The sequence below is a fragment of the Ursus americanus genome, chromosome 6 (genome assembly GCF_024610735.1).
Source record: "Ursus americanus isolate L20-20 chromosome 6, mUrsAme1.1.p, whole genome shotgun sequence".
Classification (NCBI taxonomy): domain Eukaryota; kingdom Metazoa; phylum Chordata; class Mammalia; order Carnivora; family Ursidae; genus Ursus; species Ursus americanus.
The window spans coordinates 32,023,768-32,042,214 of record NC_142132.1 but is presented as its reverse complement, the minus strand read 5'-3'; the positions used below and the strand labels follow the sequence as shown (position 1 = coordinate 32,042,214).

The following is an 18,447-nucleotide window of genomic DNA, read 5'->3' as shown; positions in this document are numbered from 1 at the left end:
CTTGGATCTAATATTTGCGAAATGCACTATGACGTGTCGTGGTGTAGGTTTGTCGTGGTTGAGCATGGGAGGGATCCTCTCTGCCTCTTGGACACGAATGCTTGTTTCCTTTGCTAGGTTTGGGAAGTTTTCAGCTACAGTTTGTTCAAATATCTCTTCTAGACCTCTGTTTTTCTCCACCCCCTCGGGGATGCCGATCATTCTGACATTGGAACGTTTCATTGAGTCAGTAATCTCCCGTAACCTACATTCTTGAGCATGGATTTTTTTGAGTCCAGATTCTATTTTAGCTTTCTCTTCTACTAACCCATCCTCCAATTCACCGATATGTTCTTCTGCCTCATTCACCTGGCCATCAGAGCCTCTAGTTTTGACTGCATTTGGCCCATGGAATTTTTAATTTCTGCCAGATTCGCTCTCATTTCCATCCTTAGAGATCCTATATTCTTGTTAATATTTTCGTTAATATTTTTTTCAAGTCTACACATCATCTTGACCATTGTTACTCTGAACTCCATTTCTGATAGTTTGGTTATATCCATATCCATTAGTTCTGTGCAGAGGCCACAGACTCATTGTCTTTTCTTTGCTGAGGGGGATTTCTCCTTCTCATCATTCCGATGAGGAGAGGTTGCGGGGTTGTCCAGAGCCCAAATTATTGACGAGGACCCAGGCAGTGAGCACTTGTTTTATAGGGACCTTAGGGATGTGGGCTTCTTGATTTTTCAGCCTGCCTTCTGGGGGAAGGGCCTGCCACGCTGATACTCAGGCAACCCTGTTTGGGTAGAGTATCCGTGTCCCCTGCAAGGGGGGATGGGGATGGGCACAATGTGAGCCGGTATTTCCAGGCTTTTGTTCTCTGGCAGCTTTCCCTGGCGGTTTGCTGTGCCTCTTCTGAGAGTCAGAGCAGCAGTAGCCAAATCCCAGCCTCTGTCTCAGAACAGAGGGACCGCAGACCGTTCTCCACGGGGCCCCTCTGGCCACTTTAACTCTGTTTCTATTGGTGCTCCTAAACCCTGCAGCGTCTAGGGCTGTGCGCCCCACACCTGGCGTCCCAGCCCTCAGTTCCAGGGTCGGTGCGTCTCTGTCCTTTGTGTTTATAACACTGTCAGCCGCCAGCCGCCAGTCGCCAGCCGCCCCCGCACGTTCCAGAGCTTCGTTTCAATGTGGTTCCTGCACTCCGGAGCTCCAGTTTCAGGATGGTCACTTGTGTTCCCAGGCTCATGGTCTCAGTCTGCTCTCTTGCGGGTGCCGGTCCTCGAGTCAGCCCGCTCCCCCGTGCGGGTGGCTACTGCTTTCTGGCTCCCGAGTGCGGCGGCTCCCTCCCCCTTCCGTTTATTTTCTGATATCTGTGCGCGGCTTCACGGCTCCCTGCTTAGTACCTCAATACTCATCACTGGAGATGTTCATTTGTAGAGATCTAGATGTATCTTCCTGCGTCTCAGGCTGATTCCGTGGGTGTTCAGGTTGGTCTGGTACCTATTCAGCTCGATTCAGGGGACCAGCTGACAAAGGGGACCCCCTACTCCTCCGCCATCTTAACTCCTCCCCCTCTAACAGGATAAACTTTTTATACACAAGGATTTCCCCCAAAATCACAAATTCTCAACTGGTCCTTAATCTGAGAATCTAGAATGTTTTGCAATTTTTGTGATTAAATAAATTACTTCACTGGCTCTCAATTGGAACCACCTAGATTGTTTTAAAAAGCAAAAAGAGGGGCGCCTGGGTGGCACAGCGGTTAAGCGTCTGCCTTCGGCTCAGGGCGTGATCCCGGCGTTACAGGATCGAGCCCCACATCGGGCTCCTCTGCTATGAGCCTGCTTCTTCCTCTCCCGCTCCCCCTGCTTGTGTTCCCTCTCTCACTGGCTGTCTCTATCTCTGTCGAATAAATAAATAAAATCTTTTAAAAAGCAAAAAGAAAAAAAAACATTACCAGTACCTTGGCTCCATCCCAGACCTGTTAGACCAGAATTTCGGGGGATAGTATTAGAAGCAAAAGAAGAGTAAAGAACACTATATTTTTATCTTTATCAGTAGGCCAAAGTCCTTTCAAAAGAGAGATTAAAGTAAATCGAGCTGATTGGTTTCTTTATGAGTCAGAGACACATGTTGAATTAGTAGGCAGTGTTACAAAAGCTCTAGATTTCAAGCTCACAGTTGTCCAAGAAGGGAATGCTTCCATGGATCCAGTCGTGTTTCTGGTGCTCTGTCTCTCCTGTTGGCTTCTCCTTTCCCTCTGGAAACAGAGCTCTGGAAAGGGGAAGCTCCCTCCTGGCCCCACTCCTCTGCCTTTCATTGGAAATATCCTGCAGTTAGATGTGAAGGACATCAGCAAATCCTTAAGCAACGTAAGTATGCTTAATGCTCCTCCAGCAGATTGCAAAGGGCATGTAGGTTAACCACTACTTTTAAGTAAAATATATTTACTAAAATTAATTACATTAAGGTAAAAATATCAAGATATTTCTGTAAAGCAAGTACTCCTTCTGAAGTATTGTCACGAATAGTAGAATAAGGGGAGCCTGGCTGGTTCAGTCAGTAGAGCGTGCGACTCTTGATCTTGGGATTGTGAGTTCAAGCCTCACATCAGACCTAGAGCTTACTTTAAAAAAAAAGAAAAATAGTGGAATATGGGGTGCCTGGCTGGCTCAGTCAGTAGAACATGTGACTCTTGATCTTGGGATTGTGAGTTCAAGCCCCACACTGTGTCTAGAGATTACTTAAAAATAAAATCCTTAAAAAAAAAAATCCTCCAATTGATAAACTTCACAGGTGATCCTGGAACAGCTGGGTACTGGTCCCAAGGTAGGCACCGGAGACTTGTAAGTCGCTCAGACATCAGAGGTTGGTTAAGTAGGGTTGAAGTTTGGCTGTTCTGTTATTACACAGTGGAAATATACAGGAAATTCTTTGAACTTCAGTCTCTTTGTCTGTATAATAGGATAAATAAACCTCGCTCAAGGTGTTGATGTGATAATTAGTTGTAATAATCTGAATACCAATTTCCTGGGCCATTGCCTGTCACATCAGAGGCCCTCTAGAATGTCAGCTCTAACAATCTTTATATATAAAATCCAGAAATATTTGAAGCCGTGCTTGGCAGAATAAAAACATCGACAGTATGATGATGATATCAGGCTTAACCATGTACAATACACAAAATCATGCACAGAATATAGACTAAATTGCTAATATATACATTTTCTTGGAATTTCTCAGCTCTCAAAAGCCTATGGCCCTGTATTCACTCTGTATTTTGGCATGAAGCCCTCTGTTGTACTGCATGGATATGAAGCAGTCAAGGAAGCCCTGATTGATCTGGGAGAAGATTTTTCTGCAAGAGGAAATTTCCCGCTAGGTGAAAGAGCTAATAGGGGACACGGTAGGTGTGCATATACAGATGTTCAGCACTGGTTATGGGGTTGCGAAGGATGGAAAACCTTGATTTGAAGAGCAAGTCAGCAGAACTTGGCCCATTGCGGGGCTGCCGAGTTTGAGCTTCCTCCTCCTTGCCTAGGACGTCCCTCTCAGTTTCTGTTTCCTCTCTGGTAGGAATCATTTTCGCCAGTGGAAACACATGGAAGGAGATGCGGCGCTTCTCCCTGATGACCCTGCGGAATTTGGGGATGGGGAAGAGTGACCTTGAGAGCCGAGTTCAGGAGGAAGCCAGCCACCTTGTAGAAGAGTTGAGAAAAACCAATGGTGGGTTATTCTATAGCTCTGACCTTGGCAGGCTGTTCTCTTGTCTACTGATGTCCTTGGAAACATTTCAGTTCTCATGTGGACAGAGGGTGTGCAGCAGAGAGCCAAGGGAACTTTTGTGTGTCTATGTTATGTGTCCTTTTATGACTACTGTGTGGGTGTAAATGGTCATTTAATCCTTTTCTCTCCCAATTTTGTTTCCACATCATTACGCAATGAAGGTGCAACATTTGGGGACTCGTTTTTTTCAATAAGTTGGAGAACGGTATTTTTCCCATAGTGTAAATGTGAGCTAACTATTTCAGAACGCGTATGACACCAGGGAATACTTGTCAAGTGGACACAGTGGAAATGACTTCCTCACACCCTTATGGAGCACCTGTAACCAGTGACATGTGCTTTTACGTAGTTGGTCTATACGTGTTTGGTCAACATCACTGATCTTCTGAGGGTTTATTCCAAGGCCCATGTCACCCTTCTGGCCAGTAAAGATACTTGTTTTTATGGTTGTCATTGCTTAGGCATCTTTAGTGCTGCCCTCATCAATTGTGATTTCCCTGTCCACAACTCTTTTTTTAAAGTTTTTATTTAAATTCCAGTTAGTGAACATCCTTTTTTTTTAATTAGTTTCAAGTGTACAATGTAACGATTCAGCACTTCCATATGTCACCCAGTGCTCATCACAAGTGCCTTCCTTAATCCCCATCACCTGCTTCACCCGTCTCCCACCCACCTCCCCTCTGGCAGCTTTCAGTTTGCTCTCTACAGTTTAGAGTCAGTTTCTGGGCTTGTCTCTCTCTCTCTCTGTCTCTGTGTCTCACTCATTTTTTCCCTTTGCTCATTTGTTTTGTTACTTACATTCCACAAATGAGGGAAATCATATGGTATTTGTCTTTCTCAGGCTGACTTACTTTGCTTAGCATAATACCCTCTAACTCCATCCATGTCATTGCAAAAAGCGAGATTTCATTCTTTTTATGACTGAGTAGTATTTCAATTTGTGTAATATATATATATATATATATCTGTGTGTGTGTGTATATATATATATATATATATGTAGTCTATATAGTCTTTATCCATTTATCTATCGATGGACACATGGGCTACTTCCATAATTTGGCTATTGTCAATAATGCTGCTATAAACAACGGAGTGCGTGTATCCCTTTGTATTAGTATTTTTGTATTCTTCTGGTAAATACCTGGTAGTGCAATTGCTGGATCGTTCGGTAGTTCTATTTTTGAAGAACCTCCATACTGTTTTCCAGAGTGGCTGCACCAATGTGAACAGCTATTTTAAAATGATCAGTTAAAGGTATTCAATGTTGCTCCCTATTTACTCTAACACTGTTCAATATGTGTTAAGAAATACATGCTAGAGCATAATCCTGAAACTTACACAGATACCAGGTTATAAAATGATTTATTTAACAGGATTTCTCTATCATTAAGAACTCTTTACCCTGCCTTCCTTATTATTTAGCTCTCTTTTCAGCTTTCCTTATTTTACTCTCCTTTATTGGTCTGTTAATCATGTTTTAAATTTTCTCTATTTTGGGATGTTCTGACATCCAAGGGGCCTTGCAGAACCAGGGAGCAACCTCCCCTCCTAGGGGTAGCTAATTACTAGATAGAGCAAACATCTTGTCTATGAGCATGTCTTTGATTTGTAGATCAACCTATCCAAGGCCCAGGCCCCCAAGCTGCTCCTTCTCAAATTCTCACACACCAAGCCAGTACTCTCCCTGCTCTAAATGAACCCAGGGCCAGTTAAACTACTAGACAACCAGTCAACACCCCGATAGCCCATAGCCCTCTGCAGTTGTTCAAGCTATCCAGTCCTAAATTTACTCAGCATACCTACCCTGCCTTGCTCGCTGCTTCCCATGAAAACCCCAGTAAAGGCTCTGGCTCATGCTTTCCCCTTGGTCCCCCTGCCTCCTGACCTACCTTGGTCCTTCTCCAGGTGTCCCTGTGTGATGCTGGGAACTATGAATAACAAACTCTCATTTCAGTGGCCGTCTTCCTGATCTATTGGTCTCATCATCTGAATAAAAACAGAATTGCATTTTAAAACAGATTTGCATTTTAAAACTCCGTTGGATTTGGAGTTAGAACTTTTTTTTTTCTTCAAGATTTTATTTATTTATTTGTCAGAAAGAAAGAGAGCACAAGCAGGGGGAGCTGCAGGCAGAGGGAGAAGCAGACTCCCCACTGAGCAAGGAGCCCAATGCAGGACTGATCCCATAACCCTGGGATCATGACCTGAGCTGAAGGCAGATGCTTAACTGACTGAGCCACCTAGGAGTCCCAGGATTTGAACCTTTAGGATAATTATTTAACCCCCTCTGCCAGCTCTAGTGACCTGTGAAGTGCTTGTCCCAGTGAATCTGATTTTAGTCTGGATTCCAAATTACCCTTCTTAAAATTCTCTCTGTCAAATGAAGTGAAAGACTAAAAACCAAATGTTAGCTGTGAATCTCACACACACACGCACACACGCGTGCACACACACACACACACACACACACAGATCTCAAGGCCTTCCCAAATTATCCCCTAACTTCTAAAATAAGTTTTTCTGAAAGCTTAGTGTCTTCAAGTCTTTCAACTGAAAAAGATTCTGAGATAGAAACAGTTAACTAAACACGTTTCCTATTTTTAATTCCCTTTCATTTCCTCCTCATTTTGGATTCTGTTCACTCTTAATTATGTCAGTGATGTGTATTTGGGGGCCTTTTTAATATAAAGTTTATTAATCATTTGATTACAACAATTTTGTTTAAATATTTCTCACTAAAAAGTCAAACTTTTCCTCTTCTTTAATTTATCCGTGCAATGACAGAATTGACCCAAATGATAATCCAATTAAAAGACTTTTAACTATGGTCTTCTGCTAATGGTTATATATAGAAATACTCCAGAATTCCACAAGATGGCAGGCTGTCTAAATACATGTGGGGCTTGATTGGTGATGATGGACACAATTTCCTAGAGAAGAAAATTATTATTTTCTGTATCGCAATAAAGAAATACAAGAACTCCATTTATTGCCTTTTCCTTTTTTTATGTTTTAAGTAGGTTCCATGCTGAACGTGGGGCCTGACCTTATGACCCTGTGATTAAGAGTCACATGCTCTACCCACTGAGCCAGCCAGGCACCCCAGGACTCTATTTACTAATATAATCTTTTTTCTTTGCCTTAGCTGTGATTTAAGTTTGAAATGAAGATTTCTTATTTTACTCCGATTTTGGGCAAACAAATCTGTACTATAATATTTATTCATTAGTGTTAGTTTTTTTCCTCATACAACATGGATAACTTTTGCTTTTTCATGTTTGTTCCATTAAAATGCCTGAAGTTTTCCATCCTCTTTCTTGCTTTAATCTTTTCCTCTGCTGATTTTCCACATAGTTCGCTTCAGCTCTGCATTATGTATAAAAGGTTTCCAGGTCCCTGGCTATTTCTTTCCTCCTACCGGAGTGTACAATCATACCGGACAGCTGTGATTCTGCGTTGATGAGTTGAATTATTAGGTGTTTTTTTAAAATGTATTTTGATTATTATTTTTAAGTAATCTCCACACCCAAGGTGGGGCTTGAACACATGACCCCAAGATCAAGAGTCCCGTGCTCGTTCCACCTACTGAGCCAGCCAGGTGCCCCATGAGGTGTTTTTAAAAGTGGCTTCTTTAAAGTTTTTCTTTTGCTCTTCAAAGTAATAGTCACCTTGGGTCAGAACCAAGTAAACAAGGGTAGTGATGTAAACGGAGTATTTGGAAGACTGTTATTAAACAAACTCGGATGGAACGGACTTCCCATTTCAGGGAAAAGTGATGATTTTAAGCGTGCTGAAATTTCCGCCGATAAGGGGATTGCTAGGTAGATATTGCTTTAGAGATTCTAACATTACCTTTACCTATTATCAACAACAAAGATTTTTATATGTGTATTTTAATGGTATTTTCTACATCTTCCCTGTTCTTTAGCTTTACCCTGCGATCCCACTTTTGTCCTGGGCTGTGCTTCCTGCAATGTGATCTGCTCCGTTATTTTCCAGACTCGTTTTGATTATACTGATCAGGCTCTACTTGGCATCCTGGAAAGACTTAATGAAAACCTCAGGATTATGAGCTCCCCATGGATCCAGGTGAGGTCAAGATCCTCTCTTTTCTCTGACAAATCCAAAGTTCTGTATGGACCATGCTGAGAAGTGAATGAAAACTGGACATTTTGGATATTAAAATGTGATAACTGTGGAAATGAGGTTCTTCCCCTCCTTGAGCTTTGTTTTGTTTTGTTTGTTTTGTGTGCTGCAGGTTTGTTTTGCTTTTTGCTTTCTGTAGGCTATAGATGTTTGTTTATTTAGTGACTTTTCTGGACCATGTTTGCTAAGTCTCTTCTTCATCATGTGTGGTCTCTGAAATCTCTGTTCCTTTCACTTGCGTTCAGCTAGTGTTTTGATGGAGTTTTCCTTGATAGTGATGAGCTCAAAAGAAGGGAGAAAGAGCGAGTGGAGGGAGAAAGGGAGAGGGAAGGAGAGAGGGAGAAAGGGAGGAAGGCAGGAAGGCAGGCAGGCAGGAAGGAACTCTTCCAGACTGGTTCTGGGCTTCCAACAGACTGTGTTCAATTCCTTCTCAGTCTTGTTGCTTACGTTGAGCCAAGATCAGCCAGAGGTGAAAGTTTAGGGTCTTCTGAGGTCTCTTCTTAGCCTATGTTCTGCTTTCTAAATTTTAAAATGTCTAAGTTCCTCAGTATACATGGGTAGTTTTGATTTTCCTAATTTCCAGAAGATACTCTCTCCCCAGCTTGTCCTCCCAGGATTCTGGTGCCCTATCATATGCCTTAACTAGTCTTTGCCCCAGGAGGCTGTGGGTTATTCATTTGCCTTACAGAGTTTTCGAGACATGCCTGCTGCTCTCCACCCTGAGTTCTAGGTTAGATGAAACAAAGACAAGAGTCTGTGTCAGTCCTTTAGATTGCCCCAGAGAAGTTGCAACAGAGAAAAGACAATTTTTTGTAAGGTCTGCTCCAGTCTCTTGCACTGGAAACCAGAATCCCACACAAGAAGCTGCCCTTGTAAAGACCACTGCCAAACTGAGGAAGGAGGTGGGACCAGGGCAAATTAAAAATTCCACAAAGATTTTCCACCATTTTCAGGTTGCCTTTTTCTTTCTTTCTTTTTTTTTAATGTTTTTTTCTTATGTTAGTCATCATACAGTAATACATCCCTGGTTTCTGATGTAAACTTCGATGATTCATTAGTTGCGTATAACACCGAGTGCACCATGCATCCGTGCCCTCCTTACTACCCATCACCAGTCTATCCCATTCCCCCACCCCCCTCCCCTCTGAAGCCCTCAGTTTGTTTCTCAGAATCCATAGTCTCTCATGCTTCATTCTCCCTTCTGATTACCCCCTTTCTTTATCCTTTTCTTCCCCTACCGATCTTCCTAGTTCTTATGTTCCATAGATGAGAGAAATCATATGATAATTGTCTTTCTCTGCTTGACTTATTTCACTTAGCATTATCTCCTCCAGTGCCGTCCACATTGCAGCAAATGTTGAGAACTCGTTCTTTCTGATAGCTGAGTATATATGGACCACAGCTTCTTAATCCAGTCATCTGTTGAAGGGCATCTCGGTTCCTTCCACGATTTGGCTATTGTAGATTATGGTGCTATGAATATTGGGGTGCAAATGGCCCTTCTCCGCACTACATCTGCATCTTTGGTGTAAACACCCAGTAGTGCAATGGCTGGATCATAGGGTAACTCAATTTTTAACGTTTTAAGGGACCTCCACACTGTTTTCCAGAGTGGCTGTACCAACTTGCATTCCCACCAACAATGTAGGAGGGATCCCCTTTCTCCACATCCTCTCCAGCAATTGTTGTTTCTTGCCTTGTCAATTTTTGCCATTCCAACTGGCGTATGGTGGTATCTTAGTGTGGTTTTTATTTGAATTTCCCTGATGGCTAATGATTTTGAACATTTTTTCATGTGTCTGTTAGCCATTTGTATGTCATCATTGGAAAAGTGTCTGTTCATATCTTCTGCCCATTTTTTGATTTTTTTATTTGTTTCTCGTCTATTGAATTTGGGAAGTTTTTTGTAGATCTTGGATACCAGTCTTTTATCTGTAGTGTCATTTGCAAATATATTCTCCCATTCTGTGGGCTGCCTCTTAGTTTTTTTGACTGTTTCCTTGGCTGTGCAGAAGCTTTTTATCTTGATGAAGTCCCACAAGTTCATTTTTTCTTTTGTTTCTCTTGCCTTTGGAGATGTGTCATGAAAAAGGTTGCTTTGGCTGATGTCGTAGAGGTTGCTGCCTATGTTCTCCTCTAGGATTTTGATGGATTCCTGTCTCACATCGAGGTCTTTCATCCATTTCGAGTTTATTTTTGTGTATGGTGTGAGAGAGTGGTCAAGTTTCATTCTTTTGCATGTAGCTGTCCAATTTTCCCAGCACCATTTATTGAAGAGACGGTCTTTTTTCCACCGGATGTTTTTTCCTGCTTTATCAAAGATTAGTTGCCCAAAGAGCTGAGGGTCCATTTCTGGGTTTTCTATTCTGTTCTATTGGTTTATGTGTCTGTTTTTGTGCCAGTACCATGCTGTCTTTGTGATCACAAATTGTAGTACAGCTCAAAATCCGGCATCGTGATGCCCCCAGCTTTGTTTTTCCTTTTCAACAGTTCCTTGGTGTTTCGGGGCCTTTTCTGTTTCCATACAAATTTAAGGACTATTTGTTCCAGTTCTTTGAAAAATGTCCTTGGTATTTTGATCGGGATAGCATTGAAAGTGTCGATTGCTCTGGGTAGCATGGACATTTTAACTATGTTAGTTCTTCCGTTCCATGAGCATGGAATATTTTTCCATCTTTTTGTGTCTTCTTCAATGTCTTTCAAGAGTGATTTATAGTTTCTAGAAGATAGATCCTTTACGTCTCTGGTTAAGTTAATTCCAAGGTAACGTATGGTTTTTGGTGCTATTGTAAATGGGATGGATTCCCTAATTTCTCTTTCTTCAGTCTCATTGTTCGTGTATAGAAATGCAACTGATTTCTGAGCATTGATTTTGTATCCCGCCACATTACCGAATTGCTCTATAACTTCTAATAGTTTGGGAGTGGCTTCTTTTGGGTTTTCCATATAGAGTATCATGTCATCTGTGAAGAGAGACGGTTTGACTTCTTCTTTGCTGATTTGGGTACCTTTTATCCCTTTTTGTTGTCTGTTTCCTGTTGCAAGGACTTCTAGTACTATGTTGAAATATAGTGGCAAGAGTGCGCATCCTTGTCCTGTTCCTGATCTTAAGGGAAGGGCTTCCAGCTTTTCCCCATTGAGAATGATATTTGCAGTAGGCTTTTCATAGATGGTTTTTATGAGACTGAGGAATGTACCCTCTATCCCTACACTCTGAAGGGTTTTAATCAGGAAAGGATGCTGTATTTTGTCAAATGCTTTTTCTGCATCAATTGAGAGGATCATATGGTTCCTGAATTTTTCCTTCTGGATAAAATCTAAGACACTGATAGATTTGCAAATGTTGAACCACCCTTGCATCCCATGGATGAATCCCACTTGGTCATGATGGATAATCCTTTTAATGTACTGTTGGATTCTATTAGAAAGGATCTTGCTGAGGATTTTGGCGTCCATATTCATTAGGGAAATTGGTCTGTAATTCTCCTTTTTGCTGGGGTCTTTGCCTAGTTTGGGGATCAAGGTAATATTGGCCTCATAGAATGAGTTTGGTAGCTTTCCTTCTGTTTCTATTTTTTGAAATAGCTTTAGGAGAATAGGTATTATTTCCTCTTTGAATGTTTGGTAGAATTCCCCAGGAAAACCATCCGGGCCTGGAGTTTTGTTATTTGGAAGGTTGTTTATCACTGACTCAATGTCTTCATAATTAATTGGCCTGTTTAAAAAATCAATTTCTTCGTGTTTCAGTCTTGGTAGTATAGGTTTCCAGGAAGTCCTCCATCTCTTCCAGATTGCTTAATTTATTGGCATAAAGCTGTTGATAACAGTTTCTAATGATCCTTCCTATTTCATTAGGGTTGGTTGCGACTTCTCCTTTTTCATTCATAATTTTATTAATTTGGTTCCTTTCTCTATTCTTTTGGATAAGACTTGCCAGTGGTCTGTCAGTTTTATTGATTCTCTCAAGGAACCAACTTCTAGCTCTGTTGATGTTCTCTACTGTACTCCTGGTTTCTAATTCATTGATTTCTGCTCTAATCTTGGTCAACTGCTTCTTTGTGCGTGGATGAGGCCTGTCCCTCTGTTGCTGTTCTAGCTTCTTGAGGTGGGAATATAAAAACTGCATTTTAGATTTTTCTGTTTTTTTGAGTGAGGCTTGGATGGCTATGTATTTCCCCCTTAGGACTGCCTTTGCAGTATCCCATAGGTTTTAGACCATTTTGTTTTCATTCTTATTGGTCTCCATAAATTGTTTAAATTGATATTTGACTTCCTGGTTTATCAAATCATTCCTGAGCAGGATGGTTCTTTTTCTCTAAGTGTTTGAGTTTCTTCCAAATTTTTCCTTGTGGTTGAGTTCCAATTTCAAACCGTTATGGTCTAAGAATATGAAGGGAATAATTTCATTCTTTTGTTGTCAGTTGAGACCTGTTTTGTGACCCAGAACATGGTCTATTCTTGAGAATGTTCCATGGGCATTAGAATAGAATGAGTATTCTTTGGTTCTGGGGTGTAGTGTTCTATATATATCTATGAGGTCCAACTCGTTGAGTATGGCATTCAAAGCCTTTGATTCTTTGCTTAGTTTTTGCAAGGGTGTTCTGTCTATTTCTGATAGTGGAGTGTTGAGGTCCCCTACTATTAACGTATTTTTATCTATATGTCTCTTTATTGTGGTTAGGAGTTGGCTTGTGTCTCTTGCTGCTCCCCTGTTGGGGGCATAGATATTTATAATTGTCATCTCCACTTGTTGGATACATCCTTTAAGAATAATATAGCGCCCTTCTGTGTCTCTAACTATAGTCTTTAGTTTAAAATCCAATCTGTCTGATATGAGAATTGCTGCCCCAGCTTTCTTTTGAGGTGCATTGGCGTGAAAGATGGTATTCCATCCCTTTACTTTCAGTCTGAATGTATCTTTAGGTTCAAAATGAGTCTCTTGTAGACAGCAAATGGATGGGTCATGTCTTTTTATCCAATCTTCAACCCTGTGGCTTTATGGGAGCATTTAGGCCATTTACATTGAGACTGATTATTGAGAGATTCATTTTAATGATTTCATGTTGCCAGTAAAGTCTTTGTTTCTATAGATTGTGACTTTCTGTTCTGTATCACTCTTGGGGCCTTTTTTTTATAGAACCCCCTAATATCTCCTGTAGGGCTGGTTTCGTGGTTACGAAATTGGTCAATGACCGGCGATTCTGAAAGGTCTTTATTTCTCCATCAATTCTGAATGACAGCCTTGCTGGATAAAGGATCCTTGGCTGCATGTTTTTCTCTGAAAGAGCCTTAAAAATGGCCCCCCAACCCTTTCTCCCATTCCAGGTCTGTGTAGACAGGTCTGACGTAATTCTGATACCTTTGCCTTGGTACGTGAGAAATTTCTTTGCCCTGGCCACTTTCAATCCTTGGATCTAATATTTGCGAAATGCACTATGACGTGTCGTGGTGTAGGTTTGTCGTGGTTGAGCTTGGGAGGGATCCTCTCTGCCTCTTGGACACGAATGCTTGTTTCCCTTGCTAGATTAGGGATGTTTTCAGCTACAGTTTGTTCAAATATCTCTTCTAGACCTCTGTTTTTCTTCACCCCTTTGGGGATGCCGATGATTCTGACATTGGAACGTTTCATTGAGTCAGTAATCTCCCGTAACCTACATTCTTGAGCATGGATTTTTTTTAAGTCCAGATTCTATTTTAGCTTTCTCTTCTACAGCCCATCCTCCAATTCGCTGATACGTTCTTCTGCCTCATTCACCGTGTCCATCAGAGCGTCTAGTTTTGAGTGCATTTGGTTCATAGAATTTTTAATTTCTGCCAGATTCGCTCTCATTTTCGCCCTTAGTGATTCTATATTCTAATTAACATTTTCTTTAATACTTTTTTCAAGTCTATATCATCTTGACCATTGTTACTCTGAATTCCATTTCTGTTAATCTGGTTATATCCATATCCATGAGTTCTTGGCTGAGGCCACAGACTCATTGTCTTTTCTTTGCTGGGAAGGATTTCTTCTTCTCGTCGTTCTGATGAGGAGAGGTTGCGGGGTTGTCCAGAGCCCAAATTATTGACCGGGACCCAGACTGTGCACCCTTGCTTTATAGGGACCTTAGGGATGTGGGCTTCTTGATTTTTCAGCCTGTCTTCTAGGGGAGGGGCCCGCTGTGCCGACACTCAGGCAACCCTGTTTGCGTAGAGTCTCTGTGTCCCCTGCGAGGGGGAGGGGGATGGGCACACTGCGAGCTGGTATTTCCAGGCTTTTGTTCTCTGGTGGTTTTCCCTGGCGGTTTGCTGTGCCTCTTCTGAGAGTCCGAGCAGCAGTGGCCGAATGTCTGCCTCTGTCTCAGAACAGAGGAATCGTGGACCGTTCTCCACTGATGTTCTGGCCACTTTAGCTCTGTTTCTGTTGGTGCTGCTCAAGCCTGCAGCCTCCCGGGATGTGTGCCCCACACCCGTTCTCCCAGCCCTCACTTCCAGGGCCCGCGCATCTCTGTCCTTTGTGTTTCTAACACCGCCAGTCACCAGCCACCCCCGCGCGCTCCCCAAGCTCCCGGTGTCAGTCTGGTTCCAGTGAGCGCACCGGAGCTCTAGTTTTCAGTCTGGTGGCGCGCGTTCCTCGGCTCACGGTTCCACTCTGCTCTCTCGCGGGTGCTGGTCCGCGAGTCCGCCCGCTACCCCGTGCAGGTCGCTACCGCTTCCCGGCCCCTGAACGCGGCAGCTCCCTCCCCGTTCTGTTTATCTTCTGATATCTGTGCGCGGTTTCATGGCTCCGCGCTTCGTACCTCAATACTCAGCGCTGGAGATGTTCATTTGTAGAGATCCAGATGTATCTTCCTGCGTCTCATGCTGATTCCATGGATGTTCAGGCTGGTCTGGTACCTATCCAACTTGACTCAGGGGATCGGCTGAAAAAGGGGTCCCCTACTCCTCTGCCATCTTAACTCCCCCCGAGTTGACATTTTGTACACGTGTTTGGGTCGAATTTCGTAAAGGATATCGTCAGCATCTCTAATAAGAGAAAGGGCCTTGCTAAGGTGAATATTGTCAACAATACGTTCAGTGGCTTTGCATGTGAGGGTGACAGGCCAGTTTTGAAGCAGAAAGAGGAAACCTCTGAGAGTGGTAAGTTAGAAGAGCCACCCTCTGCGGAGGGCAGCGTCCTCAAGTTGCCTAGCTGTAGACTTTGGTTTCTTGAGTTCTGACAAGTTGATTCTCATGGGTTTTTCCAAAATTCTCTGCCTGTTTTTGGAGTGTCCTGCCTTCGGAGCTGTCTACTCTGACATTTTCATTGGTCATACTCAGTGAGGTGAATTTTTGAATACCACACTCCTGCTCAGGGCAAGTGTCATGGAGAGTGAATCTAGGAAAGAGAGTTGAAATCTTTATGTCACAGATAAGAAGACAAATATCCAAAAATGGAGTTGGTGGAATTCAAGCCTATTGACTCCTTGGCCAGTGGTCTTTCTGCTAAATCCCAAAGCCTAGTTGTGGTGACTGCCTAGGAACATGCCCATAGCACTCAATTTGCATCCAGGCCCTTGCTCAAAGGTTCCCATGCCCGTAAGGTTTGTCCTCCACTCACACTTAGTGCCCTCTTCATCCCATTACTTAGCAGAAATATGCTAATTTAGGAAGGAAGAGACTTCCTCCCTTAAGCAGAGAAAATGTTTAGGACCACAGATGCTGCCAGGGACGCCTGATGAGGGAGTAACTTTGTGCTGTATATCAGGTTGTCCAAACTCCCTTATCCTCAGTCTTTATCTACAAAATGTGAATCATTTTATGATGGCATTCTTTATTTCAAGGTTGTAGGGATGAATTTATATTAAAAAAAATGAGAGAATTGACGTAAAGTTGCTTTAATATTATAAGGTTGATGAATGAGTATAGAAAATTATTGTCATGTTTCATCATCTAGTCAGAGTTTTCTCCCTCACATATCTCTGTGAGCATAGAGAATTACTTCATACCCACAGTATAAAATGCTCCCCCAGAAGACAGAGACCATTTTTTCTTCATCTTAATTTTTTTTTAAAAAAGATTTTATTTATTTATTCGACAGAGATAGAGACAGCCAGCGAGAGAGGGAACACAAGCAGGGGGAGTGGGAGAGGAAGAAGCAGGCTCATAGCAGAGGAGCCTGATGTGGGGCTCGATCCCATAATGCCAGGATCACGCCCTGAGCCGAAGGCAGACGCTTAACCGCTGTGCCACCCAGACGACCCCTCTTCATCTTAATTTTTAACCAGGGCTTGCCATATTTTATATATGTCTTCATTAATTTTTTAAAATTTGATATACATTTTTTAATCTTTAGGTCTACAATAGCTTCCCTGCTCTCATTGACTATCTCCCAGGAAGTCATCATACAATATTAAGAAATTCTGATTGTATAAAAAAATATGTTTTGGAGAAAATAAAAGAACACCAAGAATCCTTGGACGTTAACAATCCTCGGGACTTCATTGATTATTTCCTGATGAAAATGGGACAGGTAAAATGTCAACGATAGAACTGTTATTTGTTTGCTTGCTCTTTTTTTGTTCACTGACTTTTTTTGTTCTGTACTTATGAGGACGTTTAAATCATCAGTGAAGAAGTTTAGGTACTTAATGTATGCATGGATCTGGATTGAGCATCATGGAGCATCATTCAATCTAAGATTGAATTGTTAAATAACTAGAATACGTGGAACCTATTGGATAAGTTTCTACCTGAAGAGAGAGAGAATGTACACTTTAGGGGAGATAAAACACAAACCAGTTAGAAATTACAACATATTGAGCCATAAAATGAAGGTATATGTGATCATGTCACAGCGTGTGGGAGAGTAAGAAGGAAGGGTTTAACCTAGCTGGGCTTCCTGCTTGTCCTGAGGGTTGATGTAGATCTTCAAATATTTGCAGTAAGGAATCGGGGCGGGAATTTCAGATTGGTAAATGGTGTGATGAGAGGTTCTGAAGTGCGTGTTGGCAAAGAGATTAGATGGATGGGAAAGGGAAATCCTCACTGAGTGGAACCAAAAATGGATTTGGACAGACGTAGAGTTGGATGTTGGTGTCTGTCAAGTATCTGTAAACCTGAATGTTGGCATGAAACGTTTTGATTTGATCAGGTAGATGTATGAGCTAGAACAAGAGTGGAATGCAAATAGCTATTGGGGAAAATTATCCTGGGAGTCCTGTAGAATGATCTGTATGATAAGAATGGGAGCCAAGGACCAACTGTGAGATTTTTCATTTCTTGACTTTGGTTTGATGAAAGTCTGGACCATGGAAATACAGAGGATCCTGAAATAAAATCAAATTGTCCATCTCGTCACATCTCAGAGATGTATAGAGACAGGTTTTAGTTGGTGGAGAGGATAAGTAGCGACTCTATGGGGAATTTTAATAATAAAAACAGATATCGTATTTGAGAAATTGAATCAAAGAGTGAAAGATTCAGGTAGTAAATCTGAATCGTGAATTTGCTGAGTGATAGGGTCAAGCTGGAAATCGTGTGCCAGAAGTAATGTAGATGCCACAAGGACACTTGTATAGATGCAACGTCCTCCTTGAACTGGAGAGAGGCAGAATCCAAAATGCAATGTAAAGAGCTAATTCTAGAGAAGGGAATTCCTTCACCCGAGGCCACCATTACTTTATGCAATCACTTTGTAGCTCTGGGCAGAAATGAGAAACCAGTGAGTAGGCTGAGATGGCAAGGAGTCGAAGATGCTGATGAAGGTGATTGTCAAAGAATTGTCCCTGGATTTTAGGTGGACTGCTCAAATCACGTATTCTAGGTGGAATGAAGTGAAGAAGGTGGTGGAATGGTTTGACAAAACTGGAAGATGAACCTCTACTTTCTCTGCTGTTAGGGCAATGATTTTTATCTTTCTGGTGATCAGCTGATTTGAGAATCTGATTAAAAGTATGGACACCTAGGGGGAGGAGTTAAGATGGTGGAGGAGTAGGAGTCCCCTTTTTCAGCTGGTCCCATGAGTCGAGCTGGGTAGGTACCAGACCAGCCTGAACACCCACGGAATCAGCCTGATCTGGTACATCTGGATCTCTACAAATGAACATCTCCAGCGCTGAGTGTTGAGGTACAAAGTGGGGAGCCGTGAATCTGCACACAGATACCGGAAGATAAACGGAAGGGCGAGGGAGCTGCAACATGGGCGACACTGGAGGAGATAATGCTAAGTGAAATAAGGCAAGCAGAGAAAGACAATTATCATATGGTTTCTCTCATCTGTGGAACATAAGAACGGGGAAGATTGGTTGGAGAATAAAGGGATAAAGAAAGGGGGGTAATCAGAAGGGGGAATGAAGCATGAGAGACTGTGGACTCTGAGAAACAGAGGGCTTCAGAGGAGAGGGGTGTGGGGGAATGTGTTAGGCTTTTGATGGGTAGTAAGGAGGGCACGTATTGCATGGTGCACTGGGTGTTATACGCAAGTAATGAATCATCGAACTTTACATCAAAAACCAGGGATGTACTGTATGGTGACTAACATAATATAATAAAAAATATTATTATAAAAAATAA

At 42.2% G+C, this 18,447-nt stretch overlaps 1 protein-coding gene across 1 annotated transcript in view; it reads left to right on the top strand.

The window, feature by feature from the left end:
* Positions 1 to 2,102: 2,102 nt before the first annotated feature.
* The window catches only part of LOC123800347 (cytochrome P450 2C41-like), a 28,756-nt gene continuing 12,411 nt past the window's right edge, over positions 2,103 to 18,447 (top strand). Inside the window, exons 1-5 of the mRNA XM_087862886.1 lie at positions 2,103 to 2,351; positions 3,223 to 3,385; positions 3,556 to 3,705; positions 7,697 to 7,857; positions 16,229 to 16,405. Of these exons, the coding sequence (XP_087719012.1) occupies positions 2,184 to 2,351; positions 3,223 to 3,385; positions 3,556 to 3,705; positions 7,697 to 7,857; positions 16,229 to 16,405 (819 nt within the window). The 5' untranslated portion in view covers positions 2,103 to 2,183. The remainder of the gene's footprint in view (positions 2,352 to 3,222; positions 3,386 to 3,555; positions 3,706 to 7,696; positions 7,858 to 16,228; positions 16,406 to 18,447) is intronic.